The 27,180-nt window shown below is 39.3% G+C and overlaps 1 protein-coding gene across 1 annotated transcript; it reads right to left on the bottom strand.

The window, feature by feature from the left end:
• On the bottom strand, nt 1-26,876 carry CBX2 (chromobox 2). Its single transcript, XM_083353026.1, has 5 exons — nt 26,686-26,876; nt 26,529-26,572; nt 24,967-25,032; nt 2,033-2,102; nt 1-1,645 (listed from the first exon to the last, which is right to left on the bottom strand). Exons 1-5 carry the CDS (start codon nt 26,755-26,757, stop codon nt 296-298), a joined length of 1,602 nt encoding a protein of 533 aa, XP_083209152.1. The 5' UTR covers nt 26,758-26,876; the 3' UTR covers nt 1-295.
• Between the last annotated feature and the right edge of the window lie 304 nt (nt 26,877-27,180).

The following is a 27,180-nucleotide window of genomic DNA, read 5'->3' as shown; positions in this document are numbered from 1 at the left end:
TTGAAACTTCATCATTTGGAAGAAAAAAATAAGGAACTATTTTTCTTAGAGAAACTATTCAGGAGAATGTTCTCTTGAATGTTAAAATCCTCTGGTATTTCATATCATATAGCTAAAGTGTTCAAGTACAGCAAAGCATGGGGTTGTAGTTTTCACTACACTCCTCTGTATTGGCGAGTAACATGAGTAAAGCCAAGACTCATTTCTCTGGTTGCTAACTACTGTGATTTGTTTCTCCTTCTAATATCCAAGAGTCAAATGAGACGGAGGAAGAATGCTTTATCGGCTTTGGAGCTCAATAATGTCTTAGGTTAAAAAACCCCACACTTGTTGGAGACTCCTTAACAGTTACTGTGATCAAATTAGCTGTGACATCTGTGACAAAAACATGTTCAATAAGACTCCGGGTAGGTTTCCAGTCCTGGCTAGTCTGGGTGGAGAGAGACGTATTCTGGTCTCCTCCAGGAAAAGAAGCAGAATCTCTGTCAGAATCAGAGCTAGTCTCCTCTTCTCCAGTGCTCCCTTCCGACATGCCTGAAGTCTTGTCTTTTGTGGGACATACCTCCTGAGCACAGGTGGTATTACTCTTGGTGGCCCCATCTCTCTCACTAAGAGATGCTCTTTGTGCCGGTTTCTCACCTTTGCAAGGATCTGCATCTGTTGATGTTGCCCCTGTGTTGGCAATGTTCTGGCCACTCCCAGGCCCGCTGCCCTTGGATACGTTTGTCTTTGTTGCTAAACTGCTGCCACTGCCTTTGCCAACTGCCCCGCAGCCATGGTGAGAAACATGGCTACTGCCGGTGGAGCTTGGCCCATTCTTCACACTTTGCAGATTTAAAGCTTGTAGGTTGAGCTCTTGGTTGCAAGCTGGCTGGTTGCTGGGAGAGCCAGAAGGAACTTTGTTGCCATTGTGCAAATTCCCTGTCTTTTGTTCCCCCAAGGAATTGCCACTCGGTCTCTTGGTCACTTTGGATCCTTGCACAGTCAATTCCAAGTTTCCGGAACCCTTCTGGTTTTTTAGTTTTAAATCCAAACCTAGGTTGCTCTTGCAGGACATAGCTGACTTCAGAGCCAGTCGTCCCACTGCAGAGGCATCTGCAGAGCTCTGGTTCTGTGACATCCTACTCATATAATGGACAATGGAGCTTTGCCAGCTGATACCGCAATTTGGGCTTCCGACTGTAGAATTCTTCACTATGCTGGAGAGGTTATCATTGGAGGATGCTCCAGAACAAAAGCCACCAAAGGCACCTTGTGCTTCCTTCATGTGGGATTTAAGCATGGCAATGCCAGAACTTTGAGCATTGTGTTGTGGCTGCATCTTGCTTGCCAGTTTGGCCCCCCCTCCCCCTCCTAACTCCTTTCTATTTGTTTTAAGCACCTTGGTTAGGTTGACTGTCCTCTTGGCTGCCTTCTGCTCTGGAGGCAGTGGTTTCCGCCCACGTTTCTTCCTAGCCGAGTCCTTGTTTTCAGGTTTGGCAACTAAAATCTGAGCTTTCTTTTGAGGCACTGGGTGACTCTCCCTGTTCCGCTGACTTCTCTTTGTCTCAAGGTCACTTTCCTCCTCTTCATCAGAAGAGGAAGTTGAAGAGGAGGTGGAGGATGAAGAGCTGCTGGATTTGCTCCTGGAGGGGGCTTCAGGTTCCTTTAAATAGAGACAGAGCAGAATGACAGCAACATGAATACGACCCACTTACTCAATAATCTTGCCGAAATTCTATTTTCTTAAATACAGTTTACACAATCAATTTTCTGGATAACCGTTTAGTTTTCAGAGCCAACAGAATTTGCTTTTATAATTTGCTTGTTATATTTCAGTATGTAAAAGTTTCTTGCTACAGACAGACCTGTATTTTCCTAAGTAAAATTAGATGTTGCCAATGATGAATAAATATTGACTCCAAATGATAGGAATCAACAAGACTATACAAGAGATTACCAGGCATCATAACAGGTGAAGTCCAGCTATCTGCAAGTAAGAATGCCCCCATGACTGTAATTTCAATGGGTCCTATAAATCACCATTACTTACAACATTTTTTCTTGGTCTGCCTCTGGGTCGTTTGCCTCTTTTCCGATTTTGTACCTCTTTTTCATGTTCCCTGGGAAGACAGAAAGTTATCCTCTTACTTTTCTTTTTCAGTAGAAGATGCCTATTTTTGTTTTCAGACAATTTCACTATAAATTTCACAGGAATCTTGCGATCCATCCAAACTGAAATCTTTGTTACTACTTATGAATGTGGATTACCAGCACAACACAAATTTGCTTGTTTCTTAATATAATAAGAGTATGCTGTACCACATATCACCAGAGCCGAGTGGATAGAAGTTGGTCGCTGCTATTCCTTCATTACACTTTAATGGATCATTCTGCTGTAGTGAAGACTAGGTTCAATGAATTCGTCTCTATTATGCTGAAATATTTTGTCATATCCTCCAAGTTTTTTGTGTAAGGAAACCAATTATTCTGGTTTTGCTGCCTTGAAAAGTATATTTCTAATATGAATAGCACAATTTTAAATGTATGATTATTCTCTTTAGAGAAATTTTTAAGATAAAATACTGACTTTAAAAGCCTGACACTGACATTTTACCCAGTGAAACACTTAACTGTGTTTAATTTTTGTTTCTATGCATTTTGTACATTTTCAAAGAACACTGATTTATGTGTACAACAGCTACAAATAAAAAACTTATTACATATCAAATGTACACCCAACATATGCAGAAAGATGTGATCAAAAGTAATGGTGATTTTACTTAGATGCAAAACAGGGACAACCCAATAAACAAAAAAACTATTAAAAGAATTCAATGTGGAAAATTGCTACAGAAGTCCAGTAACTGCACTAGATTTCAAAAAATCAATGTTTCCAAACAGGAAGATCAAATCTATCCAGAATATTTGGGATTGCCCAAAACCACATTAGAAGCTCAGCTTGCATCTCTACAGCAAGCAAAAAAATAAATATACCTAATCCAGAGGTATCAAAGAAATGGTAAAAAGAAAATGGGACTTTAACATATGCTTGCATAAGGCAATGTATTCACTAGATTACAAAGAATTATTAGGGAAAGATAAGGACTTTTCATAGTCACTTAATGATACTTTGCACCTGTCTTTGTTATGGAAGTAGATTGGATGTACCTGCCAGTAGTTATATTTTCAAGTTGGGAATCCAGGGAAGAACTATTAGACAATATTTCAGAAATAAAATTTGAAAGTACTGATGTTATAACAGAAATATTAAAATACTTTATAGTATCTTTAGCAGAGATTTCCAAAGTGGTCAATGCAATATTCATATTAAGAAGTGCTGCAGAGAAAAAGGCTAAATAAAATGTAATATCTATTTAGAGTAAATCTTTAGAAAAAATATTTCAAATATTTGGACTTTTAAAAAGTTATTTTGAGAGTCTACAGGCAGTATTTAGAGGTGTAGTGAGTGATGTGATATTGAGTTATAAACTCTTTGTATGAAGTGCACCGGTGGATACAGCTGATCCAGCAGATACTGTTTACTTGAGCTATCAAAAAAGTCCCTTATGAAAGATTTCCAAGAAAATATGTCAGCTGCTGGAGGTAAAGAGTGGTCCCTCTTTGGTAACCTTTGGGAAAATGATGCTGGACAAGACTGGATTGTTTAACCTACTACAGCTTCCTTACATTGTTAAGTCTAAAGATCCATGGTGCCTCCTCCAAGAGGATGAATCAGTATATATTAGCAGGAATCTCAGAAACAGGACCCACCGTTTGAGAGATACACCTAACACAGACAGACATTTGCACCAATCCTAGGACTGGCATGGAGTTTTGACTCCTCAGAGACACCAAATACATATAACTGCCTTTATATGTTCTCAGACCTTTAGCAATTGTCTGGTCTCTTCCGGAACTGCCTTATGCAAACTGTTCCAATATTTTTCCCTGGTAAATAGGGATAAATTTTCCTTTACCTTTAAAGTAATACTGGAACTATTTATTTTGATAATGTCTGTCTTTAAAGGTAGTCCTTGACTTACAACTATTTGTTTAGCAATCACTGGAAGTTACGACGACAGAAAAAAAAGTCACTTAAAAAATCACTTCTCAAACTTACAACTGTTGCAGCATCCCCATAGTCAGGCGGCACGTATTTACAATGTTTACACTGTTCCAGTGTAGTTGAGATTCCATTCCAGTTGAAATTTAAACATCTCAACAAATTCATATTATCATTCATAGAAATTTGCCTAAGCTGTGCGAGATTCAAAAGGACACAAGACAAGAATGTCCTTTATCTCCTTTGCTTTTTGTTTTAGTCTTGGTGGTTTTAATTAAAGACATCAGAAAAGATGAAAAAACATTGATTGTAAAGATTAAAAAAGAAACACAGGAATGGAGAGCTTTTGCTATTGATTTGGTTTTGTTTCTACAAAACCTCCAAAATGGAATGGAATATTTAATGATTTTGGTGCCTTACCTGGCTTGAAATTATATAAACAAAAAACAAAAAATGTTGGTTAAGAATATAACTGTACAAGATCATGAAATTTTAACAAGGAAGTCACGCTTTAAGGTAAAAAAATGTCAAACATCTAGGCGTTATATTACTAATACAAATTCTAAATTATTTCAGAGTAATTATGTGACCTACAATTAGTCCTCAAACTTACTGCTGTAGCAGTATCCTCATTGTTATGTGGCATGTATTTTTGACGTTTACACCATTCCCCCTCTTACCCAATTAGCCATTTTCTCTTACAAAAAACAATTTTAATACTTTAATAAAATAATTACTATTCAACCACAGCTTACAGGTGAGATCTAGGCAATGAGCAGCATACAAATTTAATAAATACATACAATAAAAAGTCAGCATTCTTCAAATTGGAAAGCAAATGTATTTTTTTAAGTACATGAAACTGAATGTATTTAGTTTCTTTTAAATGGTACATACAGAAGCCCAAACATTAAAAAGGCAAGAAAATGAAATTGTTGTTTTAAAAAAATGATTAGTGCAGCATTCTATAACCACATCCCAAAAATTTATACCCACAAATGTTCTGAGACTGCAGTCAGAATAATAAGTAACCATCAAACAACACAGACGAGATGTAGAAACATTCGTTCTACACTGAGTTATATAGAATACATGGCAGAAAAATCACAGTATGAATACAGACAACCCAACTGATTTACATAAAACACTGGTCCATGTTATTGTTTCACTATTATTGCTTTTGGAATATTAGTATAATGGAGAATTTTTATTTTGTAATGAAAACACAATGCATATTGTTTAATATTAATATACATTAACACATCAACATTATAATTTTGATAATATATTGCTCAAAATAAAATTTTTGATAAGCAAGCTATTGCTGCAGATCTGATATACAGTCTTCCTTCTAATGTTGTATATTATAAGTCATCACAGGAGTCCATAGTTATTATTAGCGGTACTTATTTATTAAGCAAATTTATATGTCTTGATAATTTTTAAATACTAGGAGCATAGCTAAGATATATATTTATGTGTTTAACTTGGTATTCAATACAGAATTAGACTAACAGAAGTCAATTTCAGCCCCAAAGGTGACAACAGAAGGACCTGTCCTGACCACAAGAATCCCTGTTCCAACTCCTGAACAGAATCTCCAACGGCAAGGCAAATGCAACCAGCCATTTGGAACATTCCCTATGATAGGGAATGCATTGACAACCTCTGCAACTTTAAGCTGTGTGGACTTCAACTGGCAGAATTCCTCAAGTCAGCACTCACAAATGACCCAGATAACTTTCCTGTTTTGGATTTACAAAAGAGACCTGTTAAAGCTTTATATTTTTTTGTAAAAACATGAAAAGAAATAAAGCTTCATGACATTTTCTGACAGGATGAAAGATCAAGATTGTTAAAAAAAGGAAAAATATAAAGCTGTTTTTATTTTAACCTTTATCATCTACTCACAATGACTTTTAAAGCAGCCTCAGTTCTACAAGCTTCTTCATTATCCTGATGCCTCAGTTTTAAGGATTTCCCTCATTAATAGATTTTTAAAACAGCCACACCTTCCCCTCCCCGAAATGTTATTGAGGAAACTAAGAGAAAAATCTAGCTCAGAAATAAAGCCAAAAATCAAATGGATCCTTGGTGCTTTCTAAGCTTGGTTGTTTTCTTGCAGACATTTCATTACCCAAATTAGGTAACCTCAGTGCTAAAAATCAAAACATATGAAAAGCTTTCTCAGCATCCAAATAAATTATAGTTGTTGGACTCACTTAATTTGTAGTAGAGCACAAACATAATTAAAAACCTGATTATGTCAGAAGCTTGAAATTCCTGTATAAATCTAGCCTGGGCTTTATCCATGATAAAGAATAAGCTGTAATCCACAGACTAAGGAAGTTATTAAAATTTTAACATTCATATCTATCAAAGAAATATAATTAGAATACACAGTTGAATCCATGTCTGGCTTGGAAACTGCTATAATATTCATCTCATCAAAAGGGAAACAGGAAGTGGATTTGGAAAAAATAGATGAAGATCTACAAAAGCAACAATTACCAAAACTTTCACAAGCTTAGGGACAAACTATGAATGAACCTATAACAACTTTTAAAATATCAGACACCATTAAAAAGATAAAAATAAGTAAAGCACCAGGCCTGGATGGACTCTCAAATCAAAATTATAAATGCCTTAAAGACAATTCTTACAATCACTGAAGGATGCAATGAACATTACTTTGCAGGACTCTACAATGCCTCAGTCTTGGAAAGAAGTCAATATAGTTTTATACTGAAGACCAGGATGCGTCTCTAACAAAAAATTATGGAACAATCTCATTATTAAATAATGATTATAAACTTTTTACTGTAATATTGGCTGAAAGATTGAAAAAGATTTTACAGATCTTTATTCAACAACAATCTAGGTTTTTGCTGAAAAGGCAGCTAAGAGGATATTACTGAATATCTACAATACGTAGCATTAATATTTTTTGGATGTGGAGAAAGCTTTTGACTAATTTGAGTCTTTATATTTAAATTTTTGGAAGATATTGATTTGGAGGAAAAATTCATTTAAACAGATTTATAGGTGTCAACAAACACATATTATCATTGGAGATTTACCTAGGCCACAGGTCTGCAACCTGCGGCTCCGGAGCCACATGCGGCTCTTTCAGCTGTCTCCTGCGGCTCCCAGTCCTCTGCCATGTGCAGTTCCCCCCCCCAAAGAAAAGAAAAGGGCTAAAAAAGTTCAACCAATCAGTTCAAATATGCAGGGTAGGTGCATATCTCGCCTTGGCTCCACTGTTCAGTCAAACCCTGTTCTGCACATTCGTGCATATACGCACATGCGCACACATTTTTTGCGGCTCCCAGTTTTTCCTTTTGTGAGGGAACCAGTTCCGAGGGGCTCTTTCACTGTTTCAGGTTGCTGACCCCTGACCTAGGCTATGCAATATTCAAAAGGGCACAAGACAAGGATATCCTTTATCTCCTTTGCTTTTTATTTTAATCTTGGAGGTTTTGAATGGAGACATCAGAAAAAATGAAAAAATGTTGGTGTGAAAGTTACAAATGTATGAACTGAGAGCTTTTGCTAATGATTTAATTTTATTTCTACAAGACCCCCTCAAAATCTAATATTTATAAATATTTTTATATTTAATTAATTAAAAGAAATGGAATGACTTAGGTGCCTTAGCTGATTTTAAAATAAACAAAAACCAAAAAAATGTTGGTAAAGAGTATGACTGCACAAGATCATGAAATTTTAATCAAAAGTCAGACTTTAAGGTGGAAAAAAGGTCAAATATCTAGGGGTTATATTGACTTAATACAAATTTTAAATTATTTCAGAATAATTATGTCACTGGGATGACATTAAAAAGGACTTATCAAGGATAAATTGAAGTTATTGTTGTTGGGTACAATTTCTGTAGTTAAAAGGAATGTTTTACTTAAGATGTTTTTATTTCAGATCTTACCAATATTAATGATCAACGCTCCATTTAAGCAATGGCAAAAAGATATGGCAAAGGAAAAATCTGAGAATCAACTATAACGTTGCAAGATGCAAAAGACAGAAGATATCTACCAGAATTAAGATTATAGTTTGGTGCTTGCTGTTTGGTTTGGATGGAGGATTGGGTGACCGTAAAAAATAACAGATTATTGGACCATGAATTGAGGTTTGCGTTGAAAGGCCATGAATCAAGATTTGGGTGCATTGTCTAACATTAAATCATTACATCACATTGGGTCTCACACAGCTAAGGCAAATGCAGATTTCAAGAGTAATTTTGTTAGGCGTGCCATTCTAAAAAATTGGAATAAATATAAAATAAATTTCTCTCCTAAGATCCCTTTTCGGTTGTCACCCCAAGAAGCCATTTTTTAAGAAAAGAAATGACAATTAGACCAACCTGGTGAACCTATGATGAAATAATATGTTTTATTCAAAGTAAAGAACTTAAGTTAGAAAGACGTGTTTGCCACTGGTTCACTGGTTCAATATGAAATAACTTATATCCTAACTTAAATAAGAAGTTTGAGTTTGTAAAAAGGGAATTTGAAATTGCATTGTATGCTAATGATGAACAATGTTATTCCTAAAGTCTATAAAATGTTGTTGAAATTGAATTTTGGAAATGAGTATGCTAAAGATTGTATATGATCTCATGGGCAAAGAACTTTGGTTACAACATACCACTTGATCAATAGGAAGACATATGGACAAATGGATTGAAGTTTACATTGAACTATAAACTGAAGAAAAACTTTTATACAACAATGCATCCCTGATGTTTAACATCCGAGAGATTTATGGATAAGAGAACTTCAAATGTTAGAAATGTAATGCTTTTTTATCATCTCTCATGGATTTATTACAAAGCACAGAAATACTGGGACCAGATCTTTAATTCATAAGATTTTTAAAATAAATATAAAACTGAAATCAGAAGTCTTTCTTCTAGGTTTGAGAAAGAATCTGAAAGAAAATTTGAAATTTTATTATTATATATGTTAACAGTGGTGAGAAATTTGCACAATGATGGTAAGACACATTGATTCCCACAATGGAAAAATGGACAGTTTGTGGGTATAGCAAAATTGACTGTTTTAATTAGACAGAACTTATATAGCTTTGTTTCCACCTGGAAAACACTTCTTGAAAGGAAAAGGGAAAAAAATGTAAATTTGATTTTAGGTTTTGATGATTAGGTTTTCTCGTTATAGATATGGTTTGAATTTATTGGAAATGTAAAAGATTGAGGTTCTAACTTTTCTTGCATTCCCTGCACTGAAAAAAACTCAGAAGCTACTACTTTTTTCCTTTTTCTTTCTTCATCTTTGCCCTTTTTCTCTTTTTGTTTCTATTTGTATTTTATCTTATCATAAATTTTAACAAAATTCTAGTAAAATTTTGTGTGTGCTAAATTTTTTTAGGAATACAGATTTATTTGAAAAAGTTCCATTATATACCTTTAGTAAGTTAAAAAATGAGGTATTTGTGTACCAACCCACTGTAAGTCCACGGGAAAGTGGGTAGAGTTATACTGCCTTTCACAGATTTCTCAATGATTTTAAGAAAGATAAGGGACAGATCATCATGACCAACTTTATTCCAGTGCAAGTCCTCCCTCCCCCTGCTTTAACCAGGTTTTTTAAAAGAGTTCTGCAATATTATGCTTTTGGCCCAGTTGACAGAAGAATAAAATAAAATTAAGGGTTTTTTCCCCCTTTTCTCTAGTCCAGGAGGGTTAAGGTAGGGAAATCACCAATCAAGAGATATGGAAAATGGCTAATGAGGTCACAACCAAGTCAAAATAGTAGATAGAAAGGGTTTTCTTAAGTTGGTTTCATTTCCAGCCAAATTACGAGTTGATACACGCAGCTGAAGTCTGAAAAGTTTCACTTTCTGTAAGCTTAATATATTTCCTCCACAATTTAGAATCAAAATTTAACAGCTATTAATAGGTCTGGAATGTGTTATTCACTTTTCTGTGTGAAATAGATGGTATGATATTACATTATTTAAGTTTGATTAAGTCTAAAGGCCACTAATTTACAAAATTCTCCCTTTTCCGAATACCATTCTCTAATGAAGATTTTTATTTTATTCTGTTCTATTCTACCCTATTTTCTGTGAGATTAAAGTATTTCCTTCAAGAAATATATGTGGCATACATTAGATTCCTTTCCTCTTAATTTTTCAAATAATTCAGTGAGAAAGTTTGATTTGAGAAAGTGACCCAGAGTCACACAGTGTGCATCTATTCTGAAGATAGATAAGAATCTGGACACCGCCCTGAGTCCTTTGGGAGAAGGGCGGTATAGAAATTTAATAAAATAAATAAATAAATAAAATAAATTCCTTAATTTTTGTCCAACATTAAACCATGACATGATTACTGGCTCTACTTCATTTCTGGTAGAGATCAAAATTCTATATTGTTTAGACGGAGGAAGTTATAAGCAGATAATTATTTAACTTTCTCTTGTACCAATTAACTGGGCTAGTTGTTGCTTGGTAAGAAACATATGTAATTCTACAGTCTCAAATAATGGCTTTTGCAGTGGTCCATACCAAGACTGTGATATAGAAAACTCTTGGTTAAAACAAACAAACAAAAAAGATACCACTTTCTGCTCCACCTGCTTAAGGTTTTAGGTTTAGGTTTAGGTTTTATTTAATTTGTATACCGCCCTTCTCCCTAGGGACTCAGGGCGGTTCACAGGGCATATATAAATAACAATACAAAAGTTAAAAAAGATTAAACCAATGCCCAGTTAAAAAACAATAGTACAATACTAAGAACAACAATTTAAAAACCCATATTCCCCCATCAGGCCAGACCAGCTAATTCAAATAAGTGGGTCTTCAGGCCGCGACGGAAGGTTCGGAGGTCTGATGACATCCGGAGCTCCAAAGGCAGTTGATTCCATAATGCCGGGGCGCCCACAGAGAAGGCCCTCCCCCTGGGGGCCAACAGTCGGCATTCCCTGACCGGAGGCACCCTGAGGAGGCCCTCTCTGTGGGAACGCACAGGGCGGAGGGGAGTTGACGCCGGCAGCAGGTGGTCCCTGAGGTAACCCGGACCCATGCCATGTAAGGACTTAAAGATCATAACCAAGACCTTGAACCTCACCCGGGAGACAACTGGTAGCCAATGCAGCTCGCGGAGCAAAGGTGTAACATGGGAGTACTGGGAAACTCCCAAGACAACTCTCGCGGCCGCATTCTGTACCAGTTGGAGCCTCCGAGTGGTCTTCAAGGGAAGCCCCATGTAGAGAGCATTACAGTAGTCAAGGCGAGAGGTCACGAGCGCATGAGTGACCGTACACAGGGCATCCCGGTCCAGATAGGGCCGCAACTGGCGCACCAGGCGAACCTGGGCGAAAGCCCCCCTAGTCAAGGCCACTATATGATCTTCCAGGGTAAGCCGTGAATCTAGGAGGACTCCCAAGTTGCGAGCACTATCCACAGGGGGGTAAGAGCTCACCCCCCATAGAAAGAGATGGAACATTTTGAATGTCCCGGGATGCCGGAATGTACAGCCACTCAGTCTTGTCAGGGTTGAGTTGAAGTCTGTTCCTCCCCATCCAGACCCGAACCGCCTCCAGGCAACGGGACATCACAGCGAGGGCATCACTGGGGTGGTTTGGGGTCGAAAAGAAAAGTTGGGTATCATCGGCATATTGATGATACCCAACTCCAAAACCACGAATGATCTTACCCAGCGGTTTCATGTAGATGTTGAACAGGAGAGGCGAGAGAACCGACCCCTGAGGCACTCCACAAACGAGAGACCTAGGGGCCGATCTCTGCCCCCCTGCCAACACCGACTGCGAGCGTCCCAGGAGATAGGAGGAGAACCACTGAAGAACTGTGCCTCCCACTCCCAATCCCCTGAGACGCCGCAGCAAGATACCATGGTCGATGGTATCGAAAGCCGCCGAGAGGTCTAATAGGACTAGGACAGAGGAATATCCCCTGTCCCGAGCCCTCCAGAGATCATTCACCAGAGCGACCAATGGCGTCTCCGTGCTGTACCCGGGCCTGAAACCCGATTGGTAGGGGTCCAGATAATCCGCTTCATCCAGGACCAGAGGGAGCTGATGCGCCACCACACTCTCGACAACCTTCGCAAGAAAGCGAAGGTTGGAGACTGGACGAAAGTTGTTCAATACAGCTGGGTCCAAGGCAGGCTTCTTGAGGAGAGGTCTCACCACCACCTCCTTCAAGATGGTGGGGAAATAACCCTCACTCAAGGAAGCAGATATAACCGCCTGGAGCCAGCCTCGTGTCCTCTCCCTAGCTGCATAAACCAGCCAGGAAGGGCACGGGTCCAACAAACATGTGGAGGAGCTCAGCCTCCCCATAATCCTGTCCACTTCATCAGGGGTCACAGAATCAAACTCTTCCCAGGTAACATTGACAAGACCGCCCGTGTCCTGATCGCCTGACTCTGCCCAGTTGGAGTCCAAACCGGTCCGAATCCGAGCGATTTTATCCGACAGATGTTGACTAAATTCCTCAGCACGACCCTGCAAGGGATCCTCCCTCACCTCCTGATTAAGAAGTGAGCGAGTCACCCTAAACAGGGCGGCCGGGCGATTATCTGCGGACGCGATGAGGGTGGAGAAGTAATTACACCTCGCCACCCTCATCGCTGCGAGATAAGACCTAATGTAGGTTCTTAACCGCAACCGGTCGGGTTCGGATCGGCTAGACCTCCAACGGCTCTCTAGGCCCCGTTTCCGACGCTTCATCTCCCGGAGCTCTGCGGAGAACCATGGAGCTCGCTGGGATCTGCGCCGGGTCAGGGGCCGCAAGGGTACAACCCAGTCAAGTGGCTCAGTGGCTGCCCTTTCCCAGGCTTCCACTAAGGCATCCGCCGAGCTGTGAGCAATGGAGGCAGGTGGGGACCCCAGCGCCGCTTGGAATCTATCAGGATCCATTAGGCGTCTGGGGCGGTACCATCTAATTGGCTCTGTACCCCCACGGCGGGGGGTGGCAAAACGGAAGACCAGCCGCAGGAGGTGATGATCGGTCCATGACGGGCATAATAAATGGAGAGCCCCCACCAAGATCATCCAACCACCGTCTAGATAAAAAAATCAGGTCAAGGGTGTGGCCTCCCTCATGAGTTGGCTCAGAAATTACTTGCGTCAGGTCCATGGCCGTCATGGAAGCCATGAACTCCCGAGCTAACTCAGATGAACCTCCCAGGGATGGTAGATTGAAGTCTCCCAAAACTATAAGTTTGGGAAACTCAACCACCAACCCCGAGAGGATATCGAGCAGCTCGGGCAGGGCTGGCGCTGTGCGACTAGGCGAAATGTACACCAGCAGCAAGCCCAACTGCGCCCCAGAACCAAATCTCACAAAGAGAGACTCACACCCGACTATCTGAGAAACGGTGGTCTCCCGCGGACATAAGGTCTCCCTAATAGTAACTCCCTAATAGTAAGAAAAAAACATTTATATTTCAGCAAAGATGCTTTCACAACTAACTCAAAAGAGGCATTTAATTTTTTGTCAAATAGGGCTAAGGTACAAGAGCATTACAGTATCATCAAAGTCACTTGCTTTAAATTTAAAAACCAAAGAATTGAGTTATCAAGGGAACAAATTCAGATGAAAACATTTTTTTGTGTGTGCATGGGCAAAAAGAAATATATATATATATATATATATATATATATATATATATATATATATATATATATATATATATATATATATATACATACACATACACATACACACATACATACATACATACATACATACATACATACATATATATATATATATATATATATATATATATATGTCAAATGTTAACTATTTAGATTACCTTGCTAGGCCCCAAACATGGGGCAAATCTTTATTTCCTGTTTTCAGCCTTATCTCAAAGGCCATCGAACAGGCTGTAGTCACACCGGACAGTTCATATATTTGTGTAAATTACTAACAAAGAATTAAGGGAGACTAAGATGCATTTCTGACTCTTCAGTCTTCATCAGTCATATATATATATATATATATATATATATATATATATATATATATATATATATATATATATATATATATATATTTGTTTTCTGAGGTTTTCGCGGGTGCCTGTATGTGGATCCTTGGTTTTTCGGGTTTTTCCCCGCGTAGAACTAAAGGTGTAGGTGCAACGTTTCGACGGAATCCCATCCGTCATCATCAGGCTTTAGCTTCCTTCTTCTTCATGTGCTTCTCCCAGAAGAAGGAAGCTAAAGCCTGATGATGACGGATGGGATTCCGTCGAAACGTTGCGCCTACACCTTTAGTTCTACGTGGGGAAAAACCCGAAAAACCAAGGATCCATATATATATATATATATATATATATATATATATATATATATATATATATATATACACACACACACACACACACACACACACACACAAGGGTTAGGATACCAACTATCCTACAAAATTAAAATCGAATATCTTATTTAGTAAAATGTTGGTCTAGAAAAACTATTGATCAAAATTGTAATATTTCTCCCACTCTCATGTTCTTTAGAATAGAAGTCTCTTTTTTTGCAGAAAAGCAGTTTCAATGCTTGCCTTTCAAAATTTTAATTAACTTCAGTTTGTGTTTGACTGCAGGGAAAGACATCTTAGCATGCCAGGTTATTAAAGAGACCGCATTAAATGTAAGACAACATAAAGTACAAATCCTGACCAAGAAAAGTGTAAGATGATAATCCAGTAAGTAGCAATAATTATCATTTCAGGAAAGTATGAATTTTTTTTAAAAAGGGAACAAAAACCATTTCTTTAAATATATTCAAAGCAAAGAACCAGCCAAGGCAGTGATTGAGCCATTAGGCAACAGAGGAGTGAAAAGGGGTGCTCAGGAATGTTATTGGGAACATTGAGGAAATAAATGAACAATATTTTCTGTTTGTGCCACAGAAAATATAGACCCGACTCTGTGCTGACTTTTCTTAGGAGGGAACTGGAACAACTGAAGCAAACCGAGGTACCCAGAGAAGATTCCACATTAGGAGAGAATGCACAGTAACAAATCATTGGGTCCTGGTGGTATCTGTTCAAGAGTCAGAACTCAAAGGTGCAATCGCTAAACTACTAGCAGAAATGTAACTGGTTCCACATGCTGGGCTAGGTAATGGATGCGGCATCATTCATGGAAGATCTGGGAAATTACAGTACGGTTTTAGCTTAACATCTGTTCTCGGAAAATTGGTGAACATGATAAGTAAAACTACATCCAGAGAGTTTTGCTGAACTACAGTAAGGCATGGAATCTTAAAGATGAACTCTGCTTCTCCAACCTTCTATAGAGCTTTTTGAGAGTAACAACAGACACATGGCTGGGCGTGACCCTGCCAATACCAAGGCTTTTTCAAATACATGCATATCCATCCTACTGCAGGTAGTCCTCGACTTACCACCACAACTGAACCCAACATTTCTATTGCTAAGCGAGAAATTTGTTAAGTGGGTTTTTGATCCATTTTACAATTTACCTTGCCACAGTTGTTGAGTGAATCACTGCAGTTGTTAAGTTAGTGACACGGTTGTTGCTTCCCCACTGACTTTGCTTGTCAGAAGTTCTCAAAAGGGCATCACATGACCCTGGGACCGTCATAAATATATGAATCAGTTGCCAAATGTCTGGATTTTAATCATGTGACCATGCTGCAACAGTCATAAATGTGAAAAGCAATCCTAAGTCACTTTTTTCAGCGCTTTTATAACTTTGAACGGTTACTAAATGAACTGTTGTAAGTTGAGGACTACCTGTATTTTGTTTCATGGTAAGTAACATAATGCAAACTGCCAAAATGGAGCAAGAAATAATAAAGACAACAAAATTAAGTCAAAATAAAAGTAAATTAAGCTCAGTCCACTTTTCACAAACACTATTGACTATACCAGGGGTAGGCAACCTCGGCTCTTTTATGACTCATGGACTTCAACTCCCAGAATTCCTGAGTCAGCAGCTGACTCAGGAATTCTAGGAGTTGAAGTCCATGAGTCATAAAAGAGCTGAGGTTGCCTACCCCTGGACTATACCTTTCCATACACTTCTATTTTTTTGCAAACAAATTAAAATTCTCAAATTTCTCATCTTTCTTTTGCAAGCTCTCACTAATTCCCTCCAACCATCAATTTTCTGTTCTATTCATTCTTCTTCAATGTATTTCTTTACTAATAATCCACTTTATATTCAATTGACATTAATTCAGTTCCCATTCATGTTTAATTTTGTATTTTCTTCTTTTAAAAACCACACTTCAATGATCACTTCTAACTGAATCTCTCCTGAAATGCCCAACAACAAAGTGGAAAGTTTGATAACAGGGTTCCCCCCCTCTCCATAACATATATTTCTCTCATTCCCTTTTTTGTAGCACTATTATATGTATTTTTCTTATTCACAGCCCCTTCTATTTCATCATTCCACCATTTTTTCAGACTTACTATTAGCATAATTACATGCAAAAAGTGGAACTCCATCTTAATTTATTCTATAGCACTCACATTTTCTTTTCTGGTATCTAATTTTCATTCATTCTGATGGGAAGCTTATATTTACATATTTGCATAAATACATATAAATACTTATGGTAATACTGCTTGTTTAAAGCCAATAGATTTACTTTCAAAGTAGATACTCATCAAACAATCACTATTCTTATTCTCATTTTCATTCCAAATGGTACAGTAATGCTTTTCATACTTGTTTCCATTTCTAACCATTCATGTCACAATATCCCCCCCACAGTTTGCATTCATTCAGAATATTTTTCTTTAAATTCACCCCTGGTTTCTGTGTATAACTTGAAATTCTTACCAATATACTTTTAAACACATCCACTATAACCTAAATAGCACTAATTTATATTTTCTGACACACATTTTAGCCCTTGCATTCATGATTAAACCTACAGCTTTACTTTCCTGCATATATTCATATTGACTCCAATTCAGAAGACCCAGACTTCATTCAGTTTGATTACACTTTCTTTCTTCATACAGAATAGAAAATAACATAGTTAGAAGGGACTTGGGGGGTCTTTAACCTCTTATTTAAGCAGGAGACCCTGTACAATTCCAGACAAATGGCTGTCCAATCTCTTCTTAAAAGGTTCCAGTGATGGAACACCCACAACCTCTGTAGGCAAGTTATTCCACTGATTTCTTTCACTTTTGTAATTATTATTCTTTCATTTCTTTAATTCATAATCTTTATTATTTACTCCTCTTCCACCCTAAGCCACAATCTTCCAAATGCTATGGTCATCACGAGATGAATCCATAATTATTGTCTTCCAATGCCCAACGTGGCTTTGGTCAATTGAAGCTTTCATGTTTTGTAACATAATTACAAGATTATATCTGTGCCGCATGTAGCATTCCCTTTTAATGGCAATTACAATACTGGTCAATTTGGCATATTTTGGCCAGAAAGCCCAAGTGCAACCAAAGCCCCATTTTACCACAAATATATATCCTACTCTGTGCAAGCTTTAACCACTAAGCTAAAGGGTAGTTTGAAAGTCAACATACTCCAGCACGCATTCCCCCACAGAATTAAATGTACTGCCACTTCCTTAGGAATCTCAGAACATGACAAAAATCAAGTATTTTCTTTATCAAAGGCTCTCATATAAATGAAGCATTCATGAGATTAAAAAGTGTCTTATTTTCTCCTAATCAAAGGATGTAGAAACATGCTCCTAAGTTTAGATTTTATAATTTGTAATAATACATGATTGTAATATAGCATCTTATGGTATTTTTGTAAACTAGTGAATGTAAATTTAATATATAAATTTTGTTTTTTTCCTTTTCCCACTTTTTCTTTTCTTGTTTTCAATAATTTTTAGTTTTATGCATTGTTTATTTTGTTACTGTTATTGTGCATCTTGGTAAATTGATTGTATTCTGCATTCTTTTTTAAAAAAAACCATTCTCTAAAAAAAGATGATTTCTCTTTTACAGATTGGCAACAGATTAAAAAAGAAGAAAGCAACGAAAAGGAGTAAAGTGACAAATTTCCCAGCTGAGGGAAGAGACAGTCTCTCAAGCATCTGTACTGGGAACTTCTTTAAACTTCCTAAAAAAAATATCTTAGAGATAAGCAGTAAGCCACCAAGTTTGCAAATGATATCAGACTACAGGTAGTCGTCATTTAGTGACTGTACACAATTGCAGTTGTGGTGAACAAATAATTTTACAACCAAGTCTCACATTTACAACCTTTGCTGGTTACTTTAAACTGATGTTGATAAGAACTGAGTTTTCTGAAACTACAGTAACAAACAGGACAAAAATGGGGCCGTTGCAAGAAAGAAGACATTGACTCGATATGTGGCATTGTAAAAAAAAAAATCGTCAGTTCTATGCTAGGAATCATTGGTGGAGGGACCAAAAGTAAAACCGCCAACATTGTAAAGACCTTATACAAATGTACGGTACATCCATATCTGGATTAACCATGGAAGAAGGCAAAATGATCAGGTATAGTGTTTTGTATTTCATATATCCAAACTTTCCTCATTTACAATATTTACAACATTGTAAAGACCTTATACAAATGTACGGTACATCCATATCTGGATTAACCATGGAAGAAGGCAAAATGATCAAGTATAGTGTTTTGTATTTCATATATCCAAACTTTCCTCATTTACAATATTTTTATTACTTTCCATTTAGAAAACATCAAAGTGATTTTGATAAACCATGAAATAAAAACAAACAAATAACAAATAAAAACAATTGGTCTTTTTTTAAAAAGACCAATGAAAGAAAAGTTTAAATAACTCAGGGAAACTAATAAATTTAAGGGAAGTTCTGTGCAGGAAGTAAGTTTTCAATTTCTAGGAAAACTGGAACTTTGAGGCACAAGCCTCCGTAAAGAATATTATTTGATATTATCTATTAGTTATGAGAATCAGTTTGGTCTAGGCTAAAAACTAGGCGACTGTGAATTTTAGTCTCGTCTTAGGCATGAAAGCCAGCTGAGGGACTTTGGCCCACTGGTAACTCTCAGCCCATGTCAGGCTCAGGGGACAAGTTAGTTGGTCAATTGTCACAACCAATAGATTAACACTTATTTGTTCCAGGAAAAAAAAAATACCCTGCACTTATGAGAAAACAGTAGGAAAAATATGTATTAAGTACTGCATCAATTTCACATATCTGGTCCAGGAAGAGGTTTTATCCTGCCAAAGATAAGAGATTTTAGGTCCTACATTATATCATTGGAACAGTTGTACTCAGGAACTACACCAGGGGTAGGCAACCTTGGCTCTTTTATGACTCGTGGACTTCAACTCTGGGAGTTGAAGTCCACGAGTCATAGAAGAGCCAAGGTTGCCTACGCCTGAACTACACCATTACTCCTCTGGCCAACTGGCTTCTATACCTAAGGCAGTTAATACCCAGACAGCATAAAAACACCTGTAATCAGCAAAAACAATAATGACAGATAAACAACACATTTCAGGGGCAACAAGTTCAAACTGTGTACTGCTGATGCTACTGAACTCAAGCAACATCCAACACAACCTCTGCATCATTACAAAACAAATCCACACAGGCAATAGCAACCACCCCTCAGAATCCGCCCACCCCACCCCACTCAGTCACCAGTAACCTTGTCCCTTTTGCAAAAATCTCATGTTCTTCTCTTAGTTCTGTAGCACAACACACGAAGGAAAAGAAGGAAAGCTCATATAACACAGCTTCCCAAACAGATACCACTTCAGCGCCCAGCTACAGAAGAAATGGCCCGGCCACTCTTCCAACCCACAGAAAACAGGAATTCTCATAAAACTGCTAGCAGCACCCTCCAGTGGCTCATTGCATAGGGCTGAACAAAAGATTATATAAGTTCTACAGGGGGAAGTGCTGGCAAAATACAGCCAGACATCTTTTTTGATACCCAGGAAGAAAGTGCCACGACAAAAAAGGGAGCACAATATTGCTAAGGCTATTGGTAAGCACATTGTGCTTTAGCTTGTAAGCCGCCCTGAGTCTTCGGAGAAGGGCGGGATATAAATGGGATTAAAAAAAAATGCTAGAAATACTACATAATTTGTTAGCTAATCATTACAACCAACAGATCTATAAGCAGCAATGTTTCTTTCTCCTCCTAAAACTTTAGGTAGTAACCACAGGAATCAAGAGCAAAAAACCCCCTAGTTTGGCACAAAAATGTTTTACCCTACACATACTGTGTTTTCCCGAAAATAAGCCCTAGCATGATTTTTCAGGATGCTCATAAGCCCCTCTAAAAACAAACGGCTCTATTTAGTACCGTATTTCCCCCCAAATGATCTAATTGGAAAATAAATGTCTTTTGGAGCAAAAATTAATAAAAGACGCAGTCTTATTTTTGGGAAAACATGGTAGAAGAATAGAAAGGGGTCTCTACTGAAGGACACTGCATTACAAGATGAACCATAGCATCAACACATGGATTATTGCTTATGAGAGGCCATCCTTCATTTTTCAGCCTCTGCCATCTTTGGCCAGACCAACTTTGCACTCTTGCACAAGTATCCCATGGCCTCCTGATGATTCTCTAATAATTGATCGAGGCATCTATCTCACCAGTACACACAGAAAAGATTTCCCTCAGCACACAGATGAAAAAGCGCTTATCAAGTAGGTCACGTAGCTAGTCTTGAGTCTACCAAACTCTTTGTATTTTCTTGTTCTGCCTTGAGACTAGACAGAGGCAGATATTTTGGCAATTATTTCAACCTGATACTCCAAGCATGTAGGCCTAAAACTCTCAATATCCATAGCTACAATGTCTATGGAAAAAGAAGTCTTAGTCACTATTCCATTGTAACAAAACACAAACAACGCATAGGACAATGTCAGAGCTTTAATTGAACAGTCTCTTTGGGATAGAGCTGCCTCAGAAGAAACAAAGAGCAGAGTCTTGAACATTGGAAACAGTGGCTTAACAGACAGCAGGGTGGCAAACTGTATGACTGTCTGCTCTGCAGGTATGTAAATCTGCCTGGAGAGGCTGGTCAATACCTCACTGAAGAACATCTGGGGAAATCCTGGGTTTTGCTGATAGTCAAAGGTTACATCTCTTTTCTGATCTTGTCCATCAACCTGTACCTGTAGGACAGCAAGGGAAAACATAGAAAATGGAACTCACAACAGATAGCAGGAGTCCATGGCCCCTTAATCTGGACATATACTAATTATTTGGGCAAGAGTGAATGATGTCCTTGATTGCTTAGACAATCCTCAAGCCCTCCCTGAAGTTGCATTCTCTGTGACAAAGAGACTGTTTAATTTTTCTGAGTATATTTCACCCTGCAGTGCAAGACTGTGTGTATTGTCCAGTGTACAGTATATAAGTTTTAATTTTACAAAGCAAAGGCACTCATGTACAGCAGTTGTAATGAAACACCTGATCTTTGCCAGTCTTTGCCTTGGTATCTAGGAATGAGAACTTCTACTGCTGAACAACACAGCCCATGCAAATGTGTTTTGTGAGTATGGCAAAGGGATTGGGAATTGGTATGGGAGAGAGATGCGATTTAACAGATGTTCCTCATTTCCATGCTTACCTGTGTGCAATACTGTCTTGTCCTTCAACTCGGGAAAAAGAATTTGGTGCCAGACAAATGTGTCTGGAATGCCAAGATAAGTACCTGTTGAGGGTTCTAGGCAAAATTGGTTAATAATGTTCTCATATGTGTTGCAAGATCAGCAGGTTTTGTGGACCAACGTTCCCTTTTTGTGCAAAATGCCTCTTCTCTATATGTTCCCATCATTCTTCCATTTGAACTCTCTTTGCATAATGTCAGGCTAAAGATACTTCCCATGCTGCACACTTATTCTAAGACATGATATCTGTCTGAGGCAGATACATGTAGGTTATGCTTGCAAGGTGAGCTACAAGTGCTAAACACTGGCATACTGATATCAGTAAGGCTGTTGTCAACACCGGGGTAGCAATTTCTGATCTTTTATTTCTCTCACTGAAGTGAATGAAAAGAAAATTTCTTGCACCAAGTTTTGGACTGACTGGTAAATATTGTACACAGAAGAGAATGTGCCCATCAACTGAAGGGAGATAGTACCCAACCTAAGTATTCTCCTCCCTTGGTATGTCTACATGAATATCTATGATAACAATGTTTTACCAGCACTGTACATGTCATATATCTTCCATTCCTTTGGTATCGCAGATCTTAAAATCCTTTCTCATTATTATTACTTTTGAGTGCTTCATTTGTTGGATATCCAGGAACTATCTTAAGTTATAAGAATTGCATAGGTTAAGAAACAAAAATAAAGGGAACAACAGAATTACAATTTGGGAACATATATACATTTGGAAAGTTTGAAATAACTCTTATTTACCTGTCCTTATGTTGCTATTTTCCCTCTGATACTTTATTTTTAATAACTTTATGAAGTTATATAGTAAAATTGCACAGAGTAAGGAGAATTAAATATTCCAACATTGTTCTACAGTCCAACAGTGGCCAGATACCCATAAGAAAACATAAGCATGGCATCAACAGCAATAAACAACAGCAATAAACAAGAAAGTCCTGGAAAAAAAGCACCTTTGGGTTTTCATTTTTACCGAACCTCAGAAGGATGGAAGGCTGAGTCAACCTTGAGCCGGTCAGGATCGAACTCCTGACCGTGAGCAGTGAATTAGCCTGCAATACTGCGTTCTAACCACTGCACCACCGCGGCTCCTAAGTCAGCTCCCTGTTGAGCTCCGGATGGCTCCTGACCTTCGCCCTTTCCGCCGCGACCTGAAGACTTGGCTATTTGAACTTGCCGGCCTGGACTGAGGGACTGGGATTTTAGATTTTAAATTTTACATTTTAGAACGTGTTTTATTGTCTAGGGCTACTTGGTTTAATTTATTTTAATTTTTATATATTATGTGTTGTATATAGTGTTTTAATTGCCCTGTACACCGCCCCGAGTCCTTCGGGAGAGGGACGGTATATAAATCCAAATAATAAATAAAATAAATAAATAAATAAATAATACTAAAGGGACGCAGCTACTGAACATGGAGATTTCAGTTTCTTGGCTGACAAAATAAATCCATCCTTGATTTATTTAATATTTTTAATTCCAGGCCTAGTAGACACATCTCATGCAGATAATTATATTGTTTTACAAAGTTTATCTTATTTACTCTTGTTCTCATCATCCCCATTTAGAGAATAATTTCTCAGCTTTAATACATTTAACAGAATAACAGAATTGAAGGGAACTTGGAGGTTTTCTAGTTCAACCCCCTGCTCAGGAATGTATTTATTAGCATTTATATACTACATGATAACTACGGTAAGTTGTTTTTATATAATTCATATACTGTATTTCCGTGCCATTTTTAGCAATCTTCTTCTAGAACTATATTATTGGAATTAAAATTTAGATAAAATAACTAAGGAACACAGAGGACAGAATCAAATCTATAATATGTTACAGTAGACAGAAGTTCCACTTTTCACTGTGAAACAGCACACAGCTGGGAAGAAGGCATGGCCCAATCTATAAATCTTGTAACACTGTCACTTGCACAGGAAATCAGTTTCATGTTTTTCCAAAAATATGTGCAGGAAACTACAGTTGTACGAACTCTGAAAGCTGCTCAAACCTGCATAGTCAACCACTTGAATCACACTGGAAATTCTGGTGGGAGGATGCAGCAATATATTATTCTTAGAATTTGTATTCTGTAAGTGTGATAAAGCATTGAAAATGGTGACTATCAGTGTATTTATTTTATATTTAGTGCAGACTGCCAGTCTAAACATGTATTTGCTCACTTTTGCCAATTCCTTTGACACGCTTCTCTTGTACGACCATTGCTTTAGCTTTCCATTCTTTTCCAATTATTGTGCATATTTGTTATCACAAGTTGTACTAAGGGAATAGATCTTTTAGTATCTTCACCTACATGACTAATTTGGAGCATTTTATAAACTTCTCAATGTTTATGCAGTCTGCACAACTACTACATGCTAACAGATTTAAGAAGAAAATTGTTGCCTTCACCCTGGGCACAATTCCATCTCTAGCATACTTCCTTCCAACACCAAAGAGCCTTTCTCTTGTATGCCAGATATTTTAGCTTTACATTTCTTTCCTAATATCATACATTTTCAATAGTTCCCAATATCAGTGGCACCTGCATTGGAGCAAAATGAGCAAGAAAGTGGACATAATCTGAATCGCATCCCTTCTGTACTGTATGCACACACATCCTCAATACATGTAGAAAAGGATGGGGCTTGGATTGGGATGACTTGTCCACCAATTTGAATCTTCTGACCCACCCTGCACAGATACTGTTTAATATTCTACATATTTCTGTGAGTGTACATTATATTCAGAGAATATACTATTTAATATCTTCTTTTCTGACTAGCAACAATTTTTATAATTTCTCAAGATCCATAAAACTTGCATGAGGAACAAGTCAAGCTATAGGCAGCTGTTTTAGGTGCTAATAGAAGTCTTAAGCACCAAGTTAGCTATAGCAGCCTTCTTCTCAGCATCCAGTGAGACATACCTAAATCCTCTCCACCTTCAATAAAACATAACAGGCTCTTTTTTCATAACAACTTGGACAGTTTATCAATGTACAGAATGAAATCTATACAGTAACCCCTATGCTGAATTCAGAAGCAAAGAAAAACAGGAAACACAACTAAACCCTGTCTAAAAGCATCACAAATCAACTTTACACTTGAGCTTTCTTCATTAACCAGGCCCTTAAAACAGTACTTGGGTATGGAGGAAAAATAGGCTAATGGGCTTCAGTTGGGAAAACAATAGAGTACTCTGTATTCAGTTTCCACAATTCCAGCTGGTCTGCCTAGACAAGCCCTCCTCCCACCTCTCAGCAAGGTCGGTGGCTTACTCACTTCTTCTGGAAAGCCAAGAGGAGTCTTGGATCAAGAATATTCTCTTCAGGTTCCCAGCTGTTGTGCCTAGAAAAGAGGAAAATCATTCACTACGATATATACCCTTTCTTACAACATACAATTCTCAATTAGAGGCTTTGTTTATTGTAGGCTGCATTTTGAGGCAAAGCCTATCAGAAGCACAGTGCACACTTTAGCTCCCCCTAAGCCATTTCTCAGATTTGTTGGGCTACTACAAGTCCCATAACCCCCAACATGGAAGCACTCCTGCTCTGCTGGCTAGGAGTAATGAGAGCTGCAACTGAATCAAACTAGAGGCCATCAGAGGAAAAGCTGGCTTGAAAGTAATAATTAATTAAAGACTGTCTTGGCCAGTGGACCTAAGACAACTTGCTGAATAATAATAATAAGCACTAGTTTAATTCTGGGGTGAAATTTAAATTTTTGCAGCAAAATTCACGAAATCAATGAAAAGTTTGTGCTTTGTTTGACGACCGGACCCGTTCAATTTGCTTAATGGAAAAGGCATGGGAGGCAATCAGAAGAAGAAAAAAAAAACACAGGAGCACACTGAGATGCATTATGGATAACTTGAGCACGTGTGAGGGGAGGGGGCTGGGGTGTAAGAAGAGAAGCCAAGCAGGAAAAAGGATAAAAGCAGAGGGAAGTCTGGCTCTCAGGAGCAGCTGGCAGGAGGGGTAAAGGGAGAAGCTCCTCTTTTAGCCTTGACAACCCTTTCCCCCCCTTCTTCACGAGCGGTGGGGGTGGAGGACCCCCCACCGCATGCACGAAGGGGGGGAAGATCTGGGTTCAGAAGCGGATCGAGGCAGAGCAGAGGAAGCTTTTGCCGTTTCTGCGGAGGAGCCTTTACGCTTCTGCAGAGCTGCACCTCCCCCTGGCACCGCGTCCCCCTTCCAACCAGGGAGGCGAAGGCGGCCCGCGGACTTCTCCGAAGTTCCGTTTAGAAGCGGCAAAGCAACAAGCCAAAGACACGGGAGCCAAGGGAGTTTCACCGAAAGCCGGCGGCACAGGCAAGAGCCCACCCGATAAAGAAACGGGGCGCAAATTTCACTTAATCACTATTAAACAAAAGGAAGGTGTGGACGGGAAGAAACGCTCCCGGAGAGGAGGGAAGAGTAAAAAAACAAAAAAAAAACAAAACCACCCGTAAGAAAGGAGAGTAACTTCTAAGCCAGGGGTCTTCAAACTTGGCCCTTTTGTGACTTGTGGACTTCAACTCCCAGAATTCCTCAGCCAGCATGGCTGGCTGAGGAATTCTGGGAGTTGAAGTCCACAAGTCACAAAAGGGCCAAGTTTGAAGACCGCTCGTCAAGTCCAGCCGAGGTTTTTGCAGGCGTTTCTCCCGGCCCAGGCTTTCTTTCCGCTTTCCCTTCCGCTTGGGCTGGCGGTTGGCAGCCGCGCCGCCCGCCTCTTGTTTTCGCCCGCGTCCCCCCGCTCGCCTGGGCCCGGCATCCCCGAGCCCTCCAAGCCCCGCCCTGGGAGCCCCTCAGCTCAACGGCTGGCTGGCGCTCAGCTGCTGGCTGCTTCATTGTCCGACTCACTTGGAAGACCAGCCTCGCCACTTCACCAAATACTCCAGCTTGCCCTGTTGAGGAGAAGGGGGAGGAAAAAAAAAGAAAAGAGGCGCGTTACAGAGGGAGCCGAGGCGGCGGGCGACGGCGTCGCTGCTCTGGGCTGCCGGCCGCCTCCGCTGCCCACCTTGCGAAGCCGCTTGCTGAGGATGCACTCGGCGGCGAAGACTTGCTCTCCCACGCTGCTCAGCTCCTCCATGGCGCCGACTGGCTTGGCTCGGCTCCCTCCTCCTCCTCCTCCTCCTCGGCCGCCGCCTCCGCTTCTTCCGCCACCTCTGACTTGCTCTTAGCGGAGCCAGCGTTGTGCCTGCATAAGGCTACAGTCCGCGGGAGCGCGCGCTTTCCCCCCCCCACCTCACCTCACCCGCCGCCGCCGTCCCGCCCCCCCCCCCGCCAGTTTCGGCGGCAACGCGCGCAAGCCCGAAAGCCCAGAGCTTCACTTGGAGCGCACACAATGCAACGCGCGCGCAACCGGCCCCGCCTTCCCACGCCCCGCTCAGGGGCTCCCCAAATTCCCAGTTAGCCAATGAGAAAGGGGGGGAGGCGGGGCTTGAGAGCTTCTGGCGGAGAAAAGGGAGCCGAGCTTTTTTTTGCCTATTGTTTGTTGCGTCGCTTTCTGGGT

The sequence above is a fragment of the Vipera ursinii genome (assembly GCF_947247035.1).
Source record: "Vipera ursinii genome assembly, chromosome: 2".
Classification (NCBI taxonomy): Eukaryota; Metazoa; Chordata; class Lepidosauria; order Squamata; family Viperidae; genus Vipera; species Vipera ursinii.
This window is presented reverse-complemented; position numbering and strand designations above follow the sequence as displayed.